The 26,600-nt window shown below is 41.8% G+C and overlaps 1 protein-coding gene across 1 annotated transcript in view; it reads right to left on the reverse strand.

The window, feature by feature from the left end:
• The window catches only part of LOC127582826 (acyl-CoA-binding domain-containing protein 5-like), a 47,045-nt gene extending 22,808 nt beyond the window's left edge, over window positions 1–24,237 (reverse strand). Inside the window, exons 1-4 of the mRNA XM_052038392.1 lie at window positions 24,129–24,237; window positions 16,835–16,941; window positions 12,759–13,014; window positions 1,350–1,555 (exon numbers count right to left, since the gene is read on the reverse strand). Coding sequence (XP_051894352.1) covers window positions 1,350–1,555; window positions 12,759–13,014; window positions 16,835–16,941; window positions 24,129–24,237 — 678 coding nt within the window. The remainder of the gene's footprint in view (window positions 1–1,349; window positions 1,556–12,758; window positions 13,015–16,834; window positions 16,942–24,128) is intronic.
• Window positions 24,238–26,600: the final 2,363 nt, after the last annotated feature.

Below are 26,600 nucleotides of genomic sequence, written 5' to 3' on the forward strand. Positions count from 1 at the left end.
GCTAATATTGCACCTCAAGAATGGACAATGCTTGCATCAGATTTACAGTCAAAACATTTTTGTTTTAATTACAATTGAAAGGTTTGATTTCAATTTTATTTCTTCTTAGATTTCTTCTTAGATTTGAATTTCCTCCTGTCTCTTTACACAGATTGGATCTGGATTTGGCACACTGATGTCAGCACTATATTGAGTGAAATGTACAATGTTAAGGTTGCTTCTGCACTGGATTTTCATCAGGAACAGAAATACAGTGAGCATTTTTGATTACAGTTGTTAGAATTATCTAGATTCTACAGTTTTATAGTAGTAGACAAATACTAATAGAATTATATACCATGTTAATAATACAGACAGAAATTCAATCTTTCATTCATTGGTAGCTGTGGAACAAGACACAAGTCATACAGTGCACTGACATAATTACTGCACTTAGTGCCCTGAAGATTGGGGTTGACTCAGTTTACACACAAAGGCATTATTTACTAAAAATGCAAGATTGCAATTATTCCCCAGTGCATCTTCATCATTATCATCGATTGACAATTGTCAGAACTCCTATGAGTCTCCCCTTTATCTCTTTGTTCCTCATTGATAACATTCCTTCTTGTGTCAGTGACATGTGACTTGGAGTTGTGTTTCAGACTGCCTACATTGATTTGTTGTGCACTCACAGGCTGTAGAGACTGTAGTCCCACTAATGAATGACTCACCTGCCTTTTGATGGGGTTTCCTTTACCAAGGGCCATGCTCCCCTCCTCCATGCTCATTTGTACAATGCCACTGGCATTGCCCGGAGGTAGCTGGGATTTTCTAATTGTTATCAGGCACTCACTACCAACCACCCACAGGTAAAGCCATCCACTGTCAATATGGTTTCAGGTTTTAACTCTAGTGCATAATCCTTACACTGCTAAGTTTGCCACATTTGAGATGTTGTGAAAGATACTAAAGAGTTTTTTAATAATCCATCATGGCAGTAGGAAAGTGAGAGCATAAAACACATTCTGATATTTATTCTTATAAATCTTATTCTTATTTATCCAGAGGTTATAGAGAATCTCATGACAAACTTTAAAATATTGTGCATTGAACATTAGGCAATTATGAATTATTACTTACCTTAATTATGTAACAGAAATCCTTTGGTTTGATCTCTTAATTCTTAACCATGTTAAAAATGACTTTTTTTACATTTTAAATTGATACACTGGATTTTTGAGGTCTGTCTTTTCCTCCTACCAAATCCCTCCAACAAAGTTAAAATAAAAAAAAACAACAAAAAATGGAGTATAAATTGGCAACAAAATATCCTCAGCTAGGAAGTCCCGCCAAGATTATTTGCTAACCTGAGATGCTGTCAGGTCCTCCAGCAGTCTGAGTCGCTGTAAAACATTTTGCATATCTTCCTGTAGGTGAAGAAGTACCATCCCAATCTTGTCATCGAGGTTGATTGTGCCTTTTTCTCTGTGTATCCTTCTTTTGTTGTCCTCTATATTACTGACAAGACCATTTCTTAGTCTTTGTGAGCACCCGCCTTCAACCTGCTGCAAGCCTGTTGAAACAAGAAATACTTTTAAGCATAATTTATACGGCAGATATCAAAATAAAATTGGGATGAAACAAAGACAACCTAAGTATTAAATGAACAAACTTCAAATGAGATCAGAGAATTTAAATCCTCAGTGTGGGGAGATATGCATGACCTCGCATTGCAGACTGACACATTCCAAGGTGCAGGCCTGTTTGCTGAGGGGTGAAGCTGGTGTAAAGATTCAATGGGACAAGATCACAGCTTCAGGCTCTCCCACCAATGCACAATGAGGGGCTGGAGCCTGTGAAAACTTCTCAATCTTATCACTGATGGAATGTATGTGAAATAAAAGTTGTAGCCATGCTGATAACATATAAATCTTGTAAACAAATGAAATGAGATGTCTTATACAATATAGTTCATTCATGTCACCACTCACAGTATATTTGGAAATCTTGCAAACAATGTATACTTTTGGAAAAAAAAATTCAGATCATGAGTTGATCATATAAATCCAACTGGTTCCTTGATGTTCTCCAAGGAGGAGATCTCAATCTCTCACTTACAACTTGTTCCGTACTTCTGTGCTACTTCAAGTCTGTGTCCTTTGGTTAAGGGTTTCACTGTTGTACAGGACACATGGACGATCAGCTCAACCAGACTCCTGTGAACAATTTTATCAAAGACATCAAAGAGAAAATGCTTCATCAACATCTGACTTCTTCCAATCCCAGGGTACTATCATAAAAAACATCTCTCCATTTAAACGTATTAAAAAAAAATCTGAATTCACAACATATATTTGTTGTGTTAACAAAAAAAAAGTCTTCTTAAGAATTGTTCTGAGCAGCTGATGTCAGGTTTTAACAGATCTGGCATAACAGTGAAGCATCTGGCCAGATAGATAGCAGTGCCCTGTGTAGAAAGTGAAGATACACCCATGGAGAATCACTTACTGTTAATTCCAAAGCGGAACAAGTACAAAAGAGTGTTGATCCAACTTCTATTATGGACAGATTAAAAGTACAAAAAGCAACACTGAACTACCATTCTATCAATGGCTGGTATGGGAAATCAAAGCATCCCATTGATAGAATAAGTTCCAGATTTTCACATCACCTTATGTTAGAAACTGCTTCACAATTTCATTCCTAAATGTTCTGACACTAATTCTAAATTAGATCCTTTTGTTCTGGATTCCCAGAGGAAATAGTTTTGCTAGATCTGTCCTGTAGATTCCACTAACAATTTTAAATATCTCAAACAGGTCACCCTCAACTTATGTATGTAACTTGTTCTCATAACTTACTCCTTTGAGTCATCTATCATGGAGTAATAAGAGTCTTACAGCACACAACAGGTCCTTCAAACCACCAAGTCCATATTGACCATATCACACTAATCTGACACCAGTCCCATTTTATTCTCCCCAAATTCTACCACTCACCTACACACTAGGGACAATTTACAGAGACCAATTAACCCACAAATCTATGGGATATAGGAGGAATTCAGAGCACCCAAAGGAAACCCATGTGGTCACAGGGAGAACGTGCAAGTTCCACACAGACAGCACCAGAGGTCAGGATTGAACCCAGGTCACTGGAACCTTGAGAAGCAGCTCTGCTAGCTGTTGGCTCACTAGCCCTATTAAAACAGTGAATTTGCAATGCACATTCTCCAAGGTCCACATTTCTTGCCTGAAGTATGATGCCCAGCACTGAATTGGAGTCCAACCATGACTTTATATACAGTAAGCAGCAGATTTTCATTCCTTTAGGTGCCAGTCCCTTTGAGATAAAGACCAGTAATCTATTAACTTTTTAGACTGCTTTTTATATCCATCCACCAATTTTAATGATTTATGCACTTCAACCAACACATTTCTTCACACTTGCACAGTAATGATTTTCCCACCACACAAGAAGTAGTCCAATTATTCTTTCCTGGGGCATTCTGGCGAGTCTGTGCTATATCTCCTGCTTGCTGTAAACAAATATCCTTCCTGAGAACACCGAATGCATGAGTACACATGGGTTCTGGTCAAAGTTCTCTTTAGCAGAAGCTTTACTTCCTCACTTTTGACTGCCAGTTTCTTTGAGATCACATTCTATGAGCTTTTTTGAAATTTGTGTTCCATGCTCCTCATTCAGTGAAAATATTCTCATTTATAAAGGGAGCTGTTTCCTATCGCTTGCTCAGGGCTTATTTGAGTTTTACATGAAACACTGGATGGAAAGGTTTAAAGACAGCTGCATTTTTAAATCTGTATATCCTCATTATAATGTTTCTCCTGTCCACTGATTTATGACAGGAAACAGGCCCTAGGGTACCGGATGCCCATATGTAACCTCACCCAAGAGACCATTTTTCATTTGCAAGCATCGACAAAATAGGCTAGAATTTCCTCCCAAAGAGTTTCTGGCAGGGTGCGACATCAAGACACTAGTTCACAGGGGCCTTAATCCCAAATCCCATAGCCAAGCATTTTTCCATACTGAATGTGGGCACTGGAACTCACCTCAGTGGAGGAACAAGCATGTAATCAAAGCAATTAGATGACTACATATCCTGTAAAGGACAAATGCTTCAGCAGATTCAACCCTGCTGTTAGACGATCTTAAACATTTGTAGACCAGATTCTGGTGGATCTACATGTCTACTGATTTCTTACAAATGACATAATCCCACCAACACTTCTGATCACAGTAACTATCTTCAATTGTGGCTCACTTGGTAGTGCTCTTGCTACTGAGTCGAAAGTTTAGGGTTCAAGTTTCACTCCAGACAAACTCAAAACTTGCCACATTAGTCCAATATTGAGTCTGCCATCTGAGAGGATGCAATATTTTGTCAAAATATTCAAGTCAGGTCATGCTTTGCTGGCCTTGCTCAGTACTTTATCCAGTCAGTGCGACCTGGTGTCAATAGCTAGATAGATCCCCAACCAGGGAGCAAGAAGAGGGACTTGACCCAGAAGGGAATAGTGATTTCAAGTTGTCCTTGCTGCTGACACCAAGGACGACTTGACAAGGGAGTGAACGAGGCAAGGTTGGCCATGTTTGGAGCATGCATCTTGGGAACTGGCTTCAGGTTTGCATTAGTACCATAGACATGCTGTGACATCCAGCTGTGGGGGATGGACATGGGACTTTGCCCAGGCTCAAGTGCCTATTTGGGTGTGAACATCAAGTCTTACTCAGTGTCTGTGTCTCGGTGCTTTATTCTGCAAATACCTCTGGCTCAGGTCAGGTGGGGTGGAGAAAAAGGGATTAGTAATTTGGTTCAGATTGGGTTTTAATTTTAAGACCAAACAGACCCTCGAAGAACAGCAGAGGTCTTTAAGTTCTAACATTAAACTTCTTCTGTCCTCTCAGGTAACTATAAATATCTCAGGGTATCATTTTAAGAAGGTGTAGGGAGGTTAACCCTGGTGTCCTGGCCAATATTTATTCTCCACAAGGTTATTTAAATAAATCACACTGTTGTTTGTGGGTTGCTCTACACAAAATGGCTGCCACATTTCCAAAATGTCAACACTTAAATTCATTGATTTAAAGTGATTTGTGGCATTTAGGAAGGAATGAGAAAGGCACCATAGAAATGCAAGCTTTTCCCTTTAGTATCGCATTCCCTGCAGAAGATCACCAAAGTAATAAAGGAACATCCCTTTCACTGAGACAAGGAGGAATTTCTTCAGCCAGAAGGTTGTGAATCTGTGGAATTCATTGCGACAGAGGACTGTGGAGGCCAGGTTATCAGGTGTATTTAAGGCAACTATTGATAGGTTCTTGACTGGTAAAGGGGTTAAGGGTTACAGGGAGAAGGCAGGAGAATGGGGTTGAAAAAAAAAATCAGCCATGATTGAATAGTGGAGCAGAGTCGATGGGCTGAATGCCCTAATTCTGCTCCAATATCTTACGGTCTTATAAGTGAGACAGAGCGAGGTCATGCTTCAAATTCCAGCTGACACCTCATTACTATTCCACAGAGCCAGAAAATTTCTAGGAGAGGCTATTAGACAACCAGTAGGAGCAAAGACCTGGTTGAGCCTTTCGTCCCTATGACAGGATGTTCAAGACTAACAGCCTTTGAACTCTTCATAACTAAATTCAACTAGCCCTGCCCAAACTTGATTCCTATGTGCATGAATCAGCTGTTCCATTGACAAACAGGCTGCACCATCAGATGTGGATATCTAATGGACAGTGAAGTATATTTAACCAAAACAAAAAAAAGTTTGGATCCATTCAGCAGGTCTGGCAGCATCTGTGGAAAGAGAAACTGTTAACATTTCATGTTAAAGACCCTCTTTCCCAGTTCTGATGAAGGATCTTCCATCTTAAACGCTAACTCTGTTTATTTTCCAGAGATGCTGCCTGACCTGCTGGGGCGTTTCCAGCATTTTCAGTTTCTATTTCAGATTTCTAGCACCTGTAGTTTATTGATTTTCATTTATATTTAGCCTAAGTTTTATTTTAAATCATGCAGAACACCTCTTCATCAATGGAAATTTTTAACATAAATAGCAGCATTTGCTATCGGTGCATTACAATGCAGCACCAGGGTACTTTCTCACCAAGGCACAATTCTTAACTCACAGTGAGGTTTGATTAAAGTAAAAAGTCGTATTTTTAGAAATTTTTATATGGAATTGAGTAACAAAGACTCAGTGCTAAAATACCGTGCCCTTCTGGAACAGGACGCCTGTTCTGGTAATCAGAAGCAGCTGCATGCTCTTCTACATCAGTGAGGCTTGGTGAAGTGTTAGACGAATGAAAACAAGGAGCTGAAGCAATTTCCCAAAATACAGATTTCAACAACACTCAAGTTTAAATGCTGCAATTTATCACAAAATCATACAGAGATTGATCATTAATAGACGATACACCAGAGGAAATCAGATGATGCAAAGTGCAAGAACAAAGCTCCAGTACTTTATATACCCCATTTGTACCATTCAAAGTGGGGAGCTTCCTCCATTTTAGCTCACATAATTCTGAAGTGACTGGAGCTAAAATGGGAGCTGCCTTTCCCTCACCAAAATAAGGTAGAGACCAGACAATTTTAAAATATGCCCTCTTGTTCTAGATTCTCCTTCAGAGGAAATAGTTACATGCAACATCTTAAATAATTCAATCTGATCAATTGCTATCAAAAGAACTCATGCCAAGTTTATTCAACCTATTCTCATAACTTAACCCTTTAAGTCCTGGTTATCATTTTGGCACTTGCAGTAATTCTTTTCTGAGATCCATTACAGAAATGAACTTAGTTCTACAGCCAATGCACAAGAACTGCCTTCCTTTACACTTCAGCCCCCAAAATACAACCACAGACTATTTCTAACAGGATAGAACTGAGAAGCTGACAAAATACACAAAACTTGTGCAGAAATTCTGTTGTTCTGAACTTGGGATACTGTGCACAGGTCTGATGTCCAAATTCCAGGAAGAGTATAGAGGCACTTGTTAAAGTGCAAAAGTATCCTTAAGAATGATGTCAGCTTTGTGAAGTTTTATCCACCAGGAAAAGACTGAACAGGATGTAGCTCGTTTTGTAGGAAAGAAAAGATTGAATGAGGGCCCTGAAGAAGTCTTTCAAATTAGTAAAGAGTTGACAGGGTGGATCTGGGCAAGACAGAACAAGGGGCCATAATGTGAGATGGTCACCATTAAATCCAATAGGAATTCTGAGCAACTTCCTCACCTGGAAAGTAGATAGAATTTGGGAATTTCAGTTGCAAGTGAACAGAAGAATGATACATGTAGGAGGAAGGCAGATGAGGAAGAAAGCATTGGTAGGATTTGCAAGGGGCTGAAATATAGAAAGATGCAAAGAGTTTTGTGTGCAACTTAAACCCTGCGTTGATCTGTTGAGATGTATGACCTGTTCCTGCATGGAAATTTCTATTTCAAGGACCTTGAACCCTTGCCACAAAGCTCAGGGAAACTGGCCCCCTACCATCGCATATTTCTCAATCCAATTATTAAAAATAGAAAAGTGACACCTACTGCACAATAAGTCAGCCATTCTTGATTGGTGGCAGCAATTTTGTGCAGGTCTCCTTCCTTCCTATTCTGCTTCAGTGATGTCAGCAATGACCTCAGGAATTCAATCCTAAATTGGGCCTGGGCTTATCCCACACTAGCCCTGAATTCATTTTATTGCCTATAGGAGAGTTCATCATAAATTCTCCTGCAGGCTCCATCTAACCAGCAATTGCAAATCAAAGTAATGAGACACTATTAAATGGTGCCAGCAAAAAGCAAAGTATTTCTTCAGTATATCAGCAATCCTGATCTTTAATCTTACTGCAGTATTAATATAATCATTCATGGAAATCTTAAATACTTCCTGGCTTAGAATTACATTTAAAGGGTTGGTTAATCCATTGAACTGTTTGGATGCAGGCAAAAACTAATTTCATAAACTGCTGATGAACAAAACCTCTTAAAGTCCATGCAAAAGCATGCTACAGAAAGCCTGCTGACTGCACATTTTTCGATTTATTTTTTGTCCTTAACCTTAATATTCAATTAAAATAATTGAAATACCAGCACAATTGATGACATGAAAACATACTTGTATTACCACTCATTGTTCCGTTTGTGTCCCAGGCCTGATTGATCCTTTCATTTTCTGTCATTATGGCAGTAAGAAGTGGGGGGTCAAGCCGTGTTTAGTGTAACACTTCACAATTACTTGGTCATTCTGTGCCCTTTGCCATCACAGCACATGCACGTTATAAAAACAGACAACAAGGTACAAGTCTTGTGTTTCCTAATTTATCCCATATGCTATTAGGAAGCTAAAAGAACAAGATTGCTGGAGGAATTGTGAAAGAGCTCAACGGATTGTTCTCTTCAGGTAAAGTCAGATTAAAACATATCCCTCAGATTTCATCAAACACCAAAGAGTGTCTGTGAAGATAGCAGTAATATTACAGAACTTTTTTTTTACTCTTACATCAACGATAAGGACAGGCATGGTTTTAAGGCCTTTAATGCCAGAGCTCAACAAGTGGGCGGAAGCCTGTTATTATCTATAAAGGTCATCGTCTGGGAACTGATTTTCACCCAGATGCTCCAGCAAGCTTATTTTCACATGTATTGCAGCCAAGAGTGTGAGACTTGCACTTCAGAAGCAAGTAAAAGAAGCTTACTCTAGAGCAAGAAAGATCTAGGCTGACAGTTCACTGTGGTACCGAGGGTTGCTGCACTGTCACAGACGTCTGTCGGATGAGATGTCAAATTGAAACCTTGTCTGCTCCCTCCATGGTACTACTTCAAAGAAGAGTTTGGAAGTCATCTCTGGTGACCTGATGAACGTTTGTATCTCTCAAAAAAATGTTTATCTGGTTATTATTGCATTGCTGTTTGCAGATCTTGCTGTCCACACAATAGCTGTGATATCTACTTCATGGAATTAGCTGGTAAAGTAAAAAGTTGTCGAAAACACATGGATATTAAATGAGTGCTTAAAGACATGTGAGACTATCCTGAAAATGAGATTCTCTTGTTGTTCTGGTACTAAATGTCCACTGTGCATCTGTCTTTAAGATAGATATTGTCAATGCTACAGTAAAGGGTGAGGGGGGCGCAGCAGAGAAATTCTATAGGTTAAAACAGCTAAGAGGTGGACCTTAACAGCTGGCAATGTTTGAAGTAGAAAAATCGATCAGTTTGGATGGAATGCATCCTAAAAAGTGTTGAAGGAAGCAGTAGAAGCTCTGGACACAGCCTTCCAACTCTCCTTAGAAAGGGGAATAATGCGAGAAGACAGGAGCATTGCAAATACTTCACTATGCTCCCCAATAAATAGCAGAACAACAATACATGTCCTCTCCAGCTTACAAATGCCCAACACGTGCAGCCCATACATTCAAACGAGCATTTGGGAGACTGGTTAGATGGATTTGCTAGCTACTGTGGGACAGCAGGTGTCTTCCTGGCAATGTGGGAACTCAGTTCGTGGCCGCATTTCCGACTTGTAAACGGTCTGGGTTACTAAGAGTTGATAGGAATGGAAGCCTGCCGTAACCTAGGGAGGACCTGTAGTAGGCCAGCTAGATTAATGCCAGTAGTGAGGAAACTAAGACAATCGTTCTGGGACACCTTTCACAGGTGCACCTCCTGGTTAACTGCAAAGATCGCTGACCACAACCTGGTTCTGACTCCAGCCTTCCAAAAAAAACTCTCAACTGCTTGGGAAGAGGTCACCACCTGCTCCGCAAGAGGAACATGGGAACAGGCCAAATTGGCTGCACCAACTGGTTCAGAACATCATCCCACGTATTGAACTCCTGCCTGAGAAATCTCTTTCTGGTGGCGTCACACAGATTCACCTGAAGCCATTGAATGATTGCTAACCTCATCTTCAAAGCCTACTCAACCATATGAAAATATATCTGGGACCAAATGAGTTGGCATTTGGACAAATGTGACATAGTAAATAAAAATTAGAAGAGACCTTTTCTGGTCAATCAAGTTGGCTAACTTAATTGTGCTTTTATGAAATAACAGGAAGTGCATTTGCAATGCACATGGACTTCAAAAGCGCTGTCAAATATGTGGTATATTGTAAAATTTGTGAACGACATTAAAACACAACAGTATTTTTAATGCAATTGATGGCTGGACTTGAGTAGGTAGAGCATAGTTTTAAAGTTTACAGATGACATGAAACTTAAAATGTAGGAAACAGTAGGGAAATCAGGAGAGACTCAAGGAGAGCAAAGACACACAGTTCAGTTATCTTCAATCTGGCACGGTCTGGTAAATAACAACTTACATTCCTGTCCCAAATCCAACAAGAGTCTAACCAACGTTCCTTGACATTCAACTGCGCTGCAATCCACGGGAGCCTCCCCAACCCCTTTCCAATAATTATCCTCATAACCAGCTGGGTGCAGTGAATGACCTCCCTCGACTCTCCAAACTCTTTGTATCTACAAGGCAAAAGTAGCCTGGATGAGCACATCTCCAGCAATTTATAAGAAGCTTGACATCATTCAGGACAAAGCAGCCCACTTGAATGGCACCCCAGCCATCAACCTAAACACTCACTGCCTCCTCCACCACACAGCATTCTACAATGGGTATCATCTACTCACCTGGGTTGCTCCAACAGCAAAACCCACAACTATTACTATCAAGAATGACAGGGGTACCAGGCATATGGGAACACCAGCAACATAAAATAGGACCCAATAGGAAGTATCCAAAAGTGCATTCTGTACAGAAACCTTCCAAAGAGTGACATGTAGATTGGACAGACCTGTCCTCAGTCCCCAATGAGCACAGTTGGAGCTGGACCATTGCTTGGCAGAGATTGCAAACAATGCCCATTCGTTGCCTACACTTGGCTATTATGGAGACAACCAGCATTGCATACTGATAAATGTTTGTCCAAGACACCACAGAGACGCAAGAGTCAGAGAAGCAGCAGAGGAGCTTATCATCTGTAAGTTACATTCCTACTGTACAAGCAAAGGATGGTGCCATTTTGAGGACTACATCAGTGACTACAAAGCTATTTCATTGGCTTCAGGTTCCTTGGGGTTTTCACAGGACTTGAAAGCTACTTCATAAATGCAAGTTCCCTCTTTTTTTTGTAACTGTGCACAAATGGGATTAGCGAAAGCAAAACAATCAGAAAGGGATCTCACTCCTCCCCAACAAAAGGGATAATGTACATGTGTTCTTGTTTTTTATCACAGTTCATGTCCAAGTGCTGAACTGATCGTGCCAAATGGTTTTCATCACACTTAATGTTTTCTGTGTGAAATAAAGCAGTCTATGAATGAAGCCAAATGATTGCTCACCTAAAGTTGACTCAATCTACTGCCACAGGGATTAAAGGAGTAGGTGTGTATAGGCATGGATACCTGTTCTAGATTATAAGGGAGTTGCATTATATTCTCAAATGCCCCTACCATGCCAGCAGATACTGGGCATTGGGAACTAATGAAAGATCAGCCACCGAAGGGAGAGACTGATCCTAAGTAGATACCTGTAGCAATGGGATTGACCTGGATTCAATCTCATTAGTTACTATCACAAATTTTTTCCATAAGAAACAGAAGCAGGAAGAGGCCATTCATCCCTTGCCTGATCTTTTACCTCAGAACCACTTTCCTGCACTAACCCCATATTGTTGATTCCCTCAATACCAAAAAACTATTGATCTATCTTCAATATATTCAGCACCTGAGCCTCCACAAGCCTCTTGGATAAAGAATTCCAAAGATTCACAATCCTCTGGGTGGAGTCCTGAATAGCCGATCCCTTATGAGTCCGACCTCCTGTTCTAGACAGCCCGCACAAGGAAAGCATCATCCCTGCATCCATCCTGTCAAGCCCAGGTGATTTTTTTTAATGTTTCAACAAGATCACTCCTTCAAAACCCAAGAAGGTACAGGACCAGTCTGCCTAAATCACCCCCACATAGGGCAACCCTCTTTCAATCTCTCATCAGTTAAAAAATACTTTGCTTTTCTATTTTATCTATGAAAGTGGATGACCTCACATTTTTCTATATTGTACAAGTACTTGCCAGGTTACAGCAGGGTTCCATTCCTGCAAACTGTTTATAAACTGGACAGTTCACAAGTCAGTAATGTGGCTGTGAAATGATTTCCCAGCGGCAGAAGATGCCTGCAGCAGCTGGCAAATCCATACCGATAGTCTTCCAATGCTTGTTCGCATCTTGGGGAAGACCAGTATTGCATCTGCCATGACCTTCTCCATTTTGTTGCCTTTGTAAATCTGCTTGAATCCTCTTTGCTTCCCCTTCTTGTAACTCAAGCTGACACCTGGCTTACATCAAAATATATATTATACTTAGTTCCCTCTTTCAAATCAGTGACATAGTTGGAGAACAGCTCGGGTCCCATCACCAATGCTGCATTACCCCACAGAGGGTAAGAATAAATAAAGCCCCATTTATTCTTACCCTCTGTTTTTCTGCCAGTAACCTATTCTCAATTCCTGTATTATGCAATCAACAGAGTCTTATTTTCAACACATGCAAAATGCTGGAGGAACTCAGCAAGTCAGCCATCTTTATTTCCCTCCACAGATGCTGGCCGACCTGCTGAGTTCCTCTAGCATTTTGTGTGTGTGCTCCAGATTCCAGCATCTGCAGAATCTCTGTGTCACAGTCTTATTGCTTTCTTTACATGACTGATTGTTAAAACATATGCAGTTACACTGCACTTAACCAGTTTCCTTGACTAGCGCTTCAGGTCCCAAGAATGGGCTCGCAAACACTCTCTTTTTCTTCTTCCGAGTTCCCGTAACTAATGCATGCTCCCCATTGCTACTGCTACACGACGGTTGGCAATGATGCAATTCTTCATCTGCAGGCTGGTACTCAGCTGGCCTACAAGTGTTCAATGTGACACTGTGGACCAATGGAGGGTGTCCAATGTCTTGTGAATCGGAAGAATCTTGAGAACATTCGCAATCACTCTGCTGCTATGATTCTCTGAAATCTGGAAAACACAAAGAAACAAAGGTTATCAGCAGACCGGCTCTTTTCTGAGATTATACAGGAACACCGCAGGAGTCTCTACTTTGAAGTTTTAGCTGTATTTTTTCCAGCTTCCTTGGAAAATTAAATGAAGTGTGATGTACATTATGACTGAACTTGGCCCATTTGGCTGAGAATCTCTGTAACCAACACTTCCTTCATCTACACGAGTACAAATGTTTCACCTGGGCTTTGACTAGGAGGATGGGCTACTCCTGGACCAGACTGTTCTAACTGCTTGGTCAGAACAATAAGAATGATCTGCAGCAACTCATCTACTAAATGTTCCATTAAAGTGTACAAGTGTTATACCAGATAGTCTATGTCAGGATTTATCACGTTTCCTCCCCAAAGCCATACCCCATTGGTCGCTTTCTTTCATCCATCCATCCAACCAATCCAACCTGAAGGTTGTTTGTAATTCTTGCCCCAAACACTAAACCCAGAGGTGAATTTCAAAGCTTCACAACTTAGAGGGTTTTTTTTGGAGGTCTGATCTAAAGCACTTAACTTCGATCTTGTATTAATGAACCCTGCACTACACAATCCTCTCCTCTCTACCTTACCCAAACCTTACAAAATATTACATTCTTCTAACATTCTGTCACAAAATCAGAATAGATTTTAACTGGGAAAAACTATTACAACAAGAGCAACAACAACTTGCATTTGTATTGTACCTTTAATGTAGCAAAGTATCTTCAGGTGAATTTTTGATCAAAGGGAATCATTGAACCATATATTCGGAGAGAAAGGAAGAGAGGTGGAAATGTTTAGGGAAGGAATGTTTCGGGCCTGGTGCGCAAAATAATTTTATTGCTGGGGCCCCAATACCACACAAAATTAATATGGCCCCCTTCCATCCCCAGGCACTTCAATGTACCTTTCTAAGCACCATATAGCTGGGCCCCAACAGTCCCATTTCAATGGGACATCCAGTATTTAAAAGAGAAAGTTGCTGCTTGGTGCAATACCAGCGCAGGACATGCATTAGCCTGCATAGTTTGCCAAACCAGGCCACCCAGCCCATAGAGATCAAGTCTGGGCTGGACCCATGCTGAATGACTCCAGATTCACCTGACCAACACAGTGGGCGGGATTCTGTAGTTCGCTGCTGAACGCCACAATAAATTCAAACTTCCCTCGAAGCAATCTGTCCAGCAGGAACTTCCAGAAACCATGGACGGGAAGCCCTTTCCACAAGGGAAACATTCCCCACCCACATCCTGTCCTTTATTTTTTGAAATACACTGTTAGAACTCAAAGGTGTGTTTGTGTTGTGCGGTTTGATTGGGCTCTGGCTGGAGTGTTAGCATCACACTGATGTCCCCACTCTGTCTCACACCCAAGTCCCCCTGGACTTGTTCAAGCAAGTCAGAGCTAGGTCTCCAGAAGCAAGTGACTCACTTCTGACACCCCAATGACTTTCTATCATCTTCAAAGCACAAGTCAGCATTGTGATAGAATACTTTTCATTTGCCTGGATGAGTGCAGGCTCAAAAACTCTCTAAAAACTCAACACCATCCAGGATAAAGCAGCCCACTCAATTGACACCCCATCCACCACCCTAAACACTCATTCCGTCGGTAAACTGAGAAAGCAATAGATATCATCTACAAATGTACTATATTTATTCGCTCAGCACCTATTCTAACAGCATCTCCCAAACACATGACCTCTGTCACCAGGAGAACAAGGGCAGCAACCCATGGGAAACCACCACTTGAAGATTACCATATCAAACCACATACATCTCCACTATAAATACATCACAATTTCTTCATTATCACTGGGTCTAAGTCCTGGAACTCCCAACCCTATAATATTGTAGGGGTACCTTCACTAGAAAGACAAACAGTCCTTCAGCGCCATCATCTCAAGGCCATTTAGGGATGGGCAATAAATGCTGGCTGGCACCCATATCCTGAAAACTGGATAAAAATGCTCCAAAAGAGCTGGCTACTCTGGAAGGCAAATCTTTCCAACAGGGAAAAAAAATCATCAAAAAAGTCAATGGAAAGATTCAGCTGGTGGATGATTTGCTAGCAGCCATTTTCTTTAACATCGCATGTTAAAATCTGCCCTGCAATTTCTTTTTTGTTTAATAATAACAAGCTCTGCCTTACACAAAGCAAGGGACTTCACAGGAGCATTTTTTGTACATTAAAGGAATCTGGGGATATTGCAGCAAAATGGCAGTAAAGTTCAGCCACCAACTTATTGAATGGTGGAGCAGGCATGTGGGGTGAAATGGATTATTCCTGCTCTATTGCTCATTTCCAAACTCCCTGAACAGGTAATATGAGAATATAAGAAATAGAAGCAGAAATAGGCTAGTCGACCCCTTGTGCCAGTCCTGCCATTCAATAAGATTGTGGTTGATCATTACCTCAGAATCACTGTCCTTTACCAATCCCTAAGGGAATAAGAAATGCATATAGCTCTCACTTTCCCTGCTGAACAGGATCCTTTTACTTTTCATTCATGTTATTAAATGCCCTGCAAGTTTAATATCAAACAGCAATATCGTCCCATATTTGAGAGTGAGGGTTGTATAACAGTGCCAGTGTTCTGGAGGTTTAGCCAATTACACCAGGTGATCTAGGGAGGATGTAAAATAACGGCTTCTGCTGGATATTTAACTGTGGCTGTTTGCCTCTGTTGGGAAGTGAGCTGGACAGGGCCTGCTTTAGGACTGTCTGTGTACCATATAGCGGAAGGAATAGCCTTGGCAGATTGCCCAAGTGAAGCTTGTGATGTTTTAGTTCTCAACCATAGCAAATTGCTCCCTCCTGGTGACTACTTTGCAGCTATCCGCTCAGTGGGCAAACAGGACTGAAGATGACAACTTGGGAGCGAGGCTACCTGCTGGCCCTTTGAAACAAATCAAATCCTATGCCACTTCAGTTGTTCATAGAATCCCATGTTACCATTCTTCTGGGCAGCACAAATATACCCATGACCATACCCGAATCACAGCTCAGCAGCTACTTATCTCATACTTTGCTGATTCAAAAGGAATTAATTTAATGATAAACTCTCCTCAGTCCTGAGTACCCACCATAGCATATGAAAGATCAGCACGGTTTTGGCACGTTGTCTGATAACCCTTCCCTTCAAGAAGCAAACCAGCTGAAACAGAAACACTCTACAGGGAGAAGGTCTCTTTAACACTGGTAAATATAATGAATATTCTTGCCCATGTTTCAATGAGATATTGATCCACCTCATCTTCCCACCACCCACTCCAAGCAGCTTCCCTTTACTGTCTCCATTCCTTATACACAAGTTTCTGCTTTTTGCAATACAGCAGGGAAATCACTCACACTGGCTGGTGGGGAACTGTGGCTGTTCTGAAATGAATACCGTGTGGAGTTTGCACATTCTCCCTCTGACCAGGGTGGATTATCCCCTGGGTGTGTTTGTTTCCTTTCCACATTCCAGTTGTGTGCTGGTTGTTAGATTAAATACCCACTGTAAATTCCTCTGGTGTAGAAGGTGGCAGGAGAACTAGGGTGGTTCATGGGCTTGTGAAAGAGAATAAGTTACAGGGAAATCAGTGGGAAGTGGACTGATGGATGAGAAGCAAGTACTGTCTTGATGGTTAGAATGGCTTCCTATGCCAAAAGAAATATAAAAATTTGAATTCCATCACTAAGTCACCAACCACCTCAGTTTTCTCCAAAACAATTTTCAATCGTCAATAACTGTTGTGTTCTTTTCTTCCTTGATGCTTGAGTTCTAACGACTCCAATCTAGTTTACCTTCTCGTGGTCCAGTTCTTCCACTGCATCGCAGAAGACCTCGCTCTCCGAGTCACTCGTGAAATGATTGGTATCAACTACGTCCACTGCGCAATTCAAGTCACGGCCTGGAAACCAAAGAGCAAAGTTGGTGTGAAACCAAAATAAATCTCTTTTATCCAAGGGTTGAGGAATTTTAATTTCAGCCTTGGTGTTGCCCAATATTTACTGGAGTTATTTCATGTTCTCTTGTTACAGATCACAATCTTTCATCCAGCTGTAAAATCGCACACTCAGTATAGAACATGACGTCAATATTAAGGCTGGTTCTTCATATAGGAAACACTGCTTCAAATGCAAGGTGATGGTTGTTTTAAATTAAAAATGACCAATTAAAAACTGAATTTACAACTGGTTTCCTGAGCCTTAATCACTGAACAAGCAACATCTCCATGGTACAAGAGAAAACTTGGGAGAAGAAACGGATTATTTGACATGGAACCTTAATCCGTCAGATTCACCAGTCAAAACAGAGTCCCTCTGCAGATTTTGTGAGCTGATACAGAACATGTTTCTCTTGCAGAATGGAGAGTGGTTTTGAAATGAATGAATGTTTCAAGTGTTACAATTACCATGGATATTATGGGAAATACATGTATACATTAAAGTGTTGGATGATAACCAAAATATACAATTTCTAGCCTTTTACAGTACAGCAGATATTAAGTCAAGTAGAAGAAGCAAGCAGAAATAACAAAATGAGCCTTTGAAACTGCTGACCCAGTAATACAGATGTTCCACAGCAGGAACAGTGAGATCAACTTAAAATAATGGACCTCGTTTATTTCTAAATAAATAAGTCAATCAATAGTATCAATAAAGGCAACTCCATCCACTGTGGCTTGTTTTTTTTAAGGTTTTTCTTACGACTTACACAAAGACTTGCAGTTTAAAAGCTACCAAACCCATCAGGCTCTTTGAATGAGCTCTTCATTAGAGCAACAAACAATCTGCTGGAGGAACTCAGTGGTCGAGCAGCATCTGTGGGTGGGGGGGGAGTGCTGTGGGGAAAGAAGGGAGTTGTTGACATTTCAGGTCGAAACCACCTCTTCATTGGTCTTGCTGCCCTGCTTTTTCACCACAGCCTTGCAACATTTGGTAATACATTTCCTGTTCTTCAAGCATGCATCCCAGTTCCTTATAAATTTGTTTCCACCGTTTCAAGTATCATCTTTTAGAAAGCAACACTCTTCAGGTGGATAAAATTCCCCTCGTGTTCCCTTTGATTCATTTTCCAGCTGCCGTAACCTGTAACACTTTGAAGCACAGTGGAGCTCTCTAGAGGCTGTGTGGTCCTTCCAAGTTCCTTGTTATTTTCCAGCTGTAAAATCTCATCTTCTGGATCCACGGACTTCATCTTCTGAATGAACATCTTTCATTTGATGTGTCTCATTATTACTGGCACCATCTTGCCCAACAGCCTCTTGAAATCGGACCGTCTTTCCTACAAAAATAGATCCACCTTTAAAATTGTATCGAACTAAAGCTGTTCAATGTCTATGATATGCTTAGATTATAAGTTGCTTCTCTGGAATATTAATTCCCAGTCCTGCCCTGTGTAATTGTGGGATTACCAAACCCCTCTACTCCAATTTCTTCCTCATGATAATGCTTTATGCTGTTAACTCTAGCATTACCATGCATTGTTAGCAGCATTTTCTCTGTTGTTATACATCTCTCTCTTCTGTCTTTATTCTCTCAAAAAGAGGATAACCTACTTTCCCCCTTTAGTATTTTAACTTTAACTCCTCCCACTCCACAATGACTACCAACCAGTAGCTCTAACATCAACCACAATGAAGTACTTTGAGAAAATGGTAATGGCCCACATCATTGCCAGCCTCTCAGACAATCTAGACCCCTTGCTATTTGCATCTAGAAAAAAATAGATCTACGGAGGACACCATCTCCCCTTGCACTACATTCAGCTTTGGATCACCTCAACAATATGAACATCAGGATGCTATTCATTGACTACAGCTCAGCCTTTAACACCATAATACCAAATAAGCTCATCTCCAACTCTTGGACCTTGCCTTGGGGCCCCAATCTGTAAATGACTTCTGGACTTTCAGACCGGCAGGCCTCATTGGTTAGAATTGGTCATAACATTTCATCTACCCTGACCCTTAACACTGGTGCTCCTCAGGGTTGCGAGATCAGTACTCTGCTCCATCCCTCTGTATATCCATGACTATGTGGCCAAATACAGCGCCAACTTGATCTTTAAGTTTGCTGATGATACCACTGTTATCAGCCGGATCAACAACAATAATGTAGCAGGAAAGAGATTATGAACCTTGCGTCATGGTGTCAGAATGACGACCCTGCCCTTAATGTCAGCAAAGACAAAAAAAAGCTGGTTGTTGAACTAAGGAAGTGGGGAGGTGAACTCAACCCTGTCCTCATCAACCGAGTTGCTGTAGAGGTGGTTGACAGCTTCAAGTTCTAAGGCATCCATATCACCAGCAACCTCACCTGGTCCCTCCTTATTGATGCAGTGATCAAGGAAAGCACATCAGCATATGTACTTTCTCAGGCATCTGAGAAGATTCGGCTTGTCCACGAGAAGTCTCTCGAACTTCTACAGATGCACTATAGAAAATATCCTGATGGGTTGCACCCTCAACCTGGTGTGGCAACTGCTCTGCTCTGGACTGACAGAACCTGCAGAGAGTGGTAACACTGCCCAGACCAAAACGGACTTGACACTTCCGTTCCATGCAGTCCACCTTCACGGTGCATTGCTTCAGGAAGGCTAATAGTATCGTCAAGGATGCCTGCCACCCTGGCCATTCCCCTTTTCTCTCTTCTACTTTCTGGAGAAGGCCCAGACAACCAGACTTACAAACAGCTTCTTCCCCACTGCTATCAGACTCCTGAAACAATCACCTTTTTCACCTCCCTATTATTCCCGGTGATGCTGCCAGGTTCTCAGTCTCTTTATTCCCCCTTCTCATGGTTATTCCGGTATTGACACTTTGCATTTTCCTTTTGCCCTACTTCAGATTGCACAACTACCTTTGCACCATTTTGCTCTTTTGTCCACATTGCTATATTTTTTGCTGTATTTATTATTACCATGTGTACCGTTTACTCTGTGAGCTTCACAGGATCAAGGAATTTCATTACACCCTGGTGTATATGACAATGAACTAATTTGAATCAGAATCTGAATCTGTATTCCACCTTTATAACTTCTAGATTTATTTTGTTTATATTTAGGTTTGAAGTGTCCTCTCTGGACAGCTATCTCCTACACCAAATATAGTATAATCATCAACATAAATGTGAAATCTTCCCTCCTGCAACATTCTTCAAGGCATACATTGACCAGGGGTTTATCCATTTGCTGGATTTGTTGTGCTCCCATGAATACACGCCCTGAGGCTTTGCTTTTTCCACTTGCTTCTAGTCCTTCATATTGCCTGAGAAAGACTTCTACTTCCGTCTGGTCTACACTGGTTTACTTCAACGTTAAGTAGCGTCACCAGCTTTTCATCCAGTACTCAAATCTGATAAAAGGCCATTGACCTGAAGAGTTAATTCTGCTTCACCCTCTACAGTTGCTGCTTATCTGCTGAGTACGTCTACATTTACTCTTTTATCAGCAACGTCATATGAGTGACCAGGATAGCAGAAGACTTCAAGAGGACGTAGACAGTGAAATGGGCGATGCAATTTAATGTGGATCAAAATAAAATGAGGCCCCCCCCCCCCACATTCATCCTGATCACCCCTCTCCTTCCACGGGCCCCGACTCCCCTGTTGCCCCCAGCCCTGACTCCCAAGTTACTCCCTGGCTCCTGACATGTCCTATGTTCTTTTGAAGATGTTCTCACTGCTAAGTTGCTCCTATACACCTCACTGACTAGATTAACAGCTTATCCCCAAAGTAAAACTATGGTGAGCCTATCAGAGACATCTCCCCTTCCCTGCATCTCAACAAGCTTCTTTTCTTTCCATTGTAGTTCTCATGATTGGTCTTCAACCTGGAAGATTAACTGTTTTCCTTCCCACAAATGCTGCCTGACCAGCTGAACATTTCCAGCATTGTCTGTTTGTATTTTAGATTTCCAGCATAGAGCACTACAGCCCAGAAACAGGCCCTTCAGCCCATCTAATCCATGCTGGCTTGCTTTTCTGCCCAGTCTCATTTACTTGCACCCGGACCAAACCTCTCTCACCCATTCACCTATCCAAACTTCTCAAGTGTTACAATTGAACCCGCATCTACCACTTCTGGTGGCAGCTTGTTCCACAGTTGCACCACCTTCTGAGTGAAGAAGTTCCCCCTCAGATTCCCATTAAATATTTCACCTTTCACCCTAAACCTATGACCTGTTGTACTAGTCTCACCCAACCTGAGGGGAAAAAGCCTGCATGCATTCACCCTATCTATACCCCTCATAATATTGTACACTTCTATAAGATCTTCCCTCATTCTCCTGCGCTTCAGGAAATAAAGTCCTAACCTATTCAACCTATTCCTGTAACTCAGGTCCTCAAGATAGTCATAGCATCTGCCATCTTCTTTTAAAAATTTCCACAAGAGTTGATATTCAGCTGCCTGAATCTCTTCACTCTCAAGGCCCCAATCAGGACACCTCTGTCAGAATACTGTACACTATCCCACAGGCTCCAATTAGGCCTCCTGCTTCTGGCTTTCTCTCCCCTCAATTCCTGGGAGTGAACATCACCAACAGCCTGTCCTGGTCAAATCATGTAGGTTCCACGGCCAAGAAAGCTCACCAATGCCTCTACTTCCTCAGGAGGCTAATGAAATTCGGTTTGTCCCCTTTGACTCTCACAAACTTTTACAGATGCACCATATCTGGATGTATCACAGCTTGGTACGGCAACTGCTCTGCCCAGGACCACAAGAAACCGCAGAGAGTTGTGGACACAGCCCAGCACATCACGGACACCAGCCTCCCCTTCCTTGGACTCTGTCTTTACCTCTTGTTGTCTTGGTGAAGCAGCCAGCATAATCAGCCAGCATAATCAAAGACCCCACCCACCCAGGACATTCTCTCTTCTCTCCTCTTCCATCGGGTAGAAGATACAGGAGCCTTAGGGCACATACTACCAGGCTTAAGGACAGCTTCTATCCCACTGTGATAAGACTATTGAATGGTTCCCTTATATGATAAGATGAACTATGACCTCACGATCCACCTTGTTGTGACCTTGCACGTTATTGCACTGCACTTTCTCTGCAGCTGTGACACTTTACTCTGTACTGTAATTGTTTTTACTTGTACTATATCAATGGACTCTGTACTAACCCAATGTAACTGCACTGTGTTACGAATTGACCTGTACGATTGGTATGCAAGACAAGTTTTTCACTGTACCTCGGTAAAAGTGACAATAATAAACCAAAACCAATACCAATACCCACCACAAACTTACTCTCAATCCCAGAAGCCTTATTTTCCTCCATAAAGAAAATATGTGACCACTGTTCAGAAATGTCCAAAGCCTTGGGCCACAGCTGCCACTGTAGCAGGTCAAAGAGTCTTTTGTGTGCCATATAATAACCAGACACCACATCTCTAATGGAGCACTACAACTTCTCTTGTGATAAATGGCTCAATAACCAGGGGCCATACAGTTTAAAAAAAACTGGAATAGCCTTGAGGGGAAATTTCTTCATACAGAGGGTTTTTGAAAACCAGAATACACTGCCTAGAGGTGGTGTAAGCAGATCCTCTGGAAAATTTCAACAGGGACACATTCTTTTGAGGACAAATCTTTTTGAGCACAAGTTTAAAGGATTCTGTGTGAAAATCCAAGTCATGGAATGAAATTGGGCTACTTTTTCAAAGAATGGTCTCTGGTGGGGCAGTAAAACTTTATGACGCAGTTAAAATGGCAAAATGAGGTTAATAAATAGGGAACCCATGCACTGGGACTCACTTTCAGAGGAAGTGAATTGTAAAATAGTGGAATTGCATTAAAATCTTGTTGATTGCACCACATTTGGGTAGCTGTCAGCTGTTCTGGACTCCACATTATGGAAAGGATGAAGAGACTTTGGAAAATGCTAATAAAGATTCACAAAAAAAAGATACAACAGAGGATAAACTAACAATTTGGGGCTATTTTCCAAGGAAAGAGAAGATAAAGGGATAAACTGAACAGCAAGTTTGGGCAACTGGCAAGATGGGGCCGGAGGTGCTGGTGATGTCAGGAGCGAGGAGAACGATTGGGGAGATGGTGTTGGGGTGAAAGGGAGTTGGGTCTGGGGGAGGGGGTTATCAGGGAGTTTGGGGGGGGTGCTCATTTTATTCTGCTTGGGCATCATGAGGAAGATATTTCCACTTGTGCGGGCTATAATCACTAATAAATCCAATCGCGAATTCAGGAGGAACTGCCTTACCCAGGGAATGGTTGCGATTTGGACAGAAGTCACCAACGCATGGAAGAGATTGGGCAAACAGTACTGATGTATTTAAGGGGAAACTAAATGAGCACAAGGGGGAGTCTGGAATGGTAAGCTATCCTCCAAGGGTTAGATAATGGGGATGGAAGCAGTGTGCTATCAGTGACAGAAGCCAATCAGCCTGCATAGTCTGATTCTGAGCTGCAGTCCCTGCAATTCTAAGTAATTAATTTACACAATAAAGTAATAACTCTTCTGACCTGCTTTCCAGTTAGGGAACTGTTATCTAATGACAGTAGGCTGATAAGGACTGGGAGAAGGGGATGTGAGTGCCTGTGGAAAGAACATTTCCGACAAAGTTTCCCTACACACACGTGACCCTTTGGCAGCAAGGTTTAGTTTAACCCCGAGGACAGAAGTAGGAGCCCTGCATTGTGACCGCAGGTTTGTACAATGCACGAAACATTGCTTCTCATACGATTCCTGTCAACAGCTAGCTGTTCAATTATGAGAACCAGAAACTCAGGGTTAGGAGGTCAGTTGTATTTCTTCGGCTGAAAAAGAAGTGGAGGCGATTTTCTTTAATGAAGTCAAAGAAATGGCAAATACAAATTCATTCGATAAATCTGGAATGAAACTGCCAGAAATTATCAGTAGAAACTGCTAGACTGACTGGTTCACTATTGTCCTTGAAGGAAGAAAATCTGCTGAAATTACCTGGTCTGGATATACATTACTGCAGACACAAAACAATGTGCCAATAGGATGGTCTGATATAATGACCCAGCAGGGCACTGTGTTGAGGGAGGGACAATGAATGCCAATTTGATCATTCGCTGCCCCAGCCCACCCTATCACTGCTCTTACCTGGCACCTTCTTCAGGGGAAAGCCTGGCGGTCGAGGCATGTCCTCCACAACTTTGTAGAGCGGTTCGAACAGGTGGAAGTGCTGCTCTGCATTATCAGTCCCTGACATCTTATCCATGACCTGAGTGAATGGATTTCAGAGAAGGACATTAATATTTCTTACCAAGCAGAACATCACCCAGCAATTGCTCAGTAGTTGCTCCCAAATACGTCACGTTATATAAGACACGTGATATAAGACAGTGATAATAAGCCTGATTCTCTGCTGCACGGCAAAAATAATAAGCTACTTGGATTTTCAGTAATAAACGACTGCTATGTTTCAACAATCAGCTGAAGGAACTCAGCAGGTCAAGCAGCATCTGTGGGGTGGGGGATGGGCAGAGAAATTCTCCATGCTTTGGGTATGCCAACTCTTCCCTGACCACCATTCTTACCTCCCACTGACCCTCTGGAATCCCAATCGCCAATGAACACCTCAACCACCCACTAGTTCCCCATTGTTCTTGGGATTTCCCCACTCATCCCAAGCCCTACAGTTGGGAGCACACACCCAGATATCTGGAGCTTCCTCATCTCCTACTCCTAACTCCATCCTGCAATTAATTCTCCGCCTGCTTACAGATTTCCATCTAGTTGAGGGAAGGTCCTTGTCTGCAATGCCTACAGCCTTTCAATAGGCAAGACCCCCATTAATCAGACCCCTATTCTGTTAAATTTAGCAAATTTTGAATTTCCCAATCTCACAGCTGCACATCCCCACTACATTAAAGGCTAGAATTCAGGCCATTTCAGTGCCTTCAATGAAGGTAAGTATTCTGAATGGAAAGTTTCTGCAGAACAGTCATTGACCCAAAATGATGGGGTGAATTCTGATGATAACTAGCAGTGGTTTTGAAGACACCTAGTTATAGTCTGTGCACCAACATGTTCTAGACTTCTGTGACTGTAATACAGAGCTCACTGGAGGTCAGATGTGTATACATCTAGCCTCTTCCCCCATCCTTGGACTCACTGAGTCCAAGGGCAGTCTATAACTAACAGAGTTGGTATTGGTTTATTATTGTCACTTGTACTGAGGTACAGTGAAAAACATGTCTTGCATACCGATCGTACAGGTCAATTCAATACAGTGCAGTTACATTGAGTTAGTACAGAGTGTATTGATGTAGAACAGGTAAAAACCATAACAGTACAGAGTAAAGTGTCACAGCTACAAAGAAAGTGTGGTGCAATAAGGTAGATCGTGACATCATAGTCCATCTCATCGTATAAGGGAACCGTTCAATAGTCTTATCACAGTGGGATAGAAGCTGTCCTTAAGTCTGGTGGTACGTGCCCTCAGGTTCCTGTATCTTCTACCTGATGGAAGAGGAGAGAAGAGAGAATGATCCGGGTGGGTGGGGTCTTTGATTGATTGTACTTTGTCTCCGGCCCCTCAGCTTCACATCCTCGTTTGAAGGAGATCACCAATCTTAATTAAAAATTTGGCTAAGTTTTGCATTTATTTTCCTACGCATGTTTTTTAATTAACAATAGTCTATTGCATTTTAAATAAATGTATTATTTTCAATTTATTTTAAAAATATTTTAGTTACTGAAATTAATTTCAACTGTTTTTAGATGTCTCTGATTATAGTACCAGTTGCCAAAGGCCAATCAGGACATGGAATGGTGGCAGAGCCTCAGCTTGCATCATCTATAGACTTGTTCCCGGCTGTAGCCTGATCTTTTTCAGAGGGTGGCTGTGGTGCTGTGGCTCCAGTCTCACTGTGAGCCATGTGACTGTAAATAGTTGGTGCAGTCAGGATGGGAGTAGTGCTGGGGACCTGGAGTGTGGGAAGGATTGAGTACAATCTAAGGACTATTAATGGTTTCCTCCTCCACAGAAGTTGTTCAACAAGCTGTGAATTTTCATCATTTTCTGCTTTAAAACCTGATTGTAAGAAGTTTGAGTGGGTTGATTATTTTTAAATGAATTTATTTCTCACAGAGTAATTTTGCTTCTCCCACTCTCTACCTCACTGATCCTGGGTTGAGACGATATCCCTCTGGCCCCTTTACCCCTTCTCTTTCCCTCCCCTGCCCTCATGATCTGCCCACCTTCCTCCCTTTGGTTCCCCAGTTCCTTCCCTTTGTTCCATGGTCTACACTCCTCTCCTATCATATTCCATCTTCTTCAGCCCCTTGCCTCTCCACCTATCACCTCCCAGCTTTCACATCATTCCTACTTACCGCCCTCCCCCACCTACCTAACTTCCCCTCTTACCTGGATTCACCCATCACCTGCCAGCTCATGCTCCTCCCCCCCTCCCTTTTATTCTGGCCTTCTGCCCTCTTTCTTTCCAGTCCTCATGAAGAGTCTCAACCTGAAACGTTGACTGTCCATTCCCTCCATAGATGCTGCCTGACCTACTAAGTTACTCCAGCATTTTGTGTGTGTGCTTGAGACGATATACAATTACTCTTCAT

This window comes from Pristis pectinata, chromosome 25 (genome assembly GCF_009764475.1).
Source record: "Pristis pectinata isolate sPriPec2 chromosome 25, sPriPec2.1.pri, whole genome shotgun sequence".
In the NCBI taxonomy this organism is placed as follows: Eukaryota; Metazoa; Chordata; class Chondrichthyes; order Rhinopristiformes; family Pristidae; genus Pristis; species Pristis pectinata.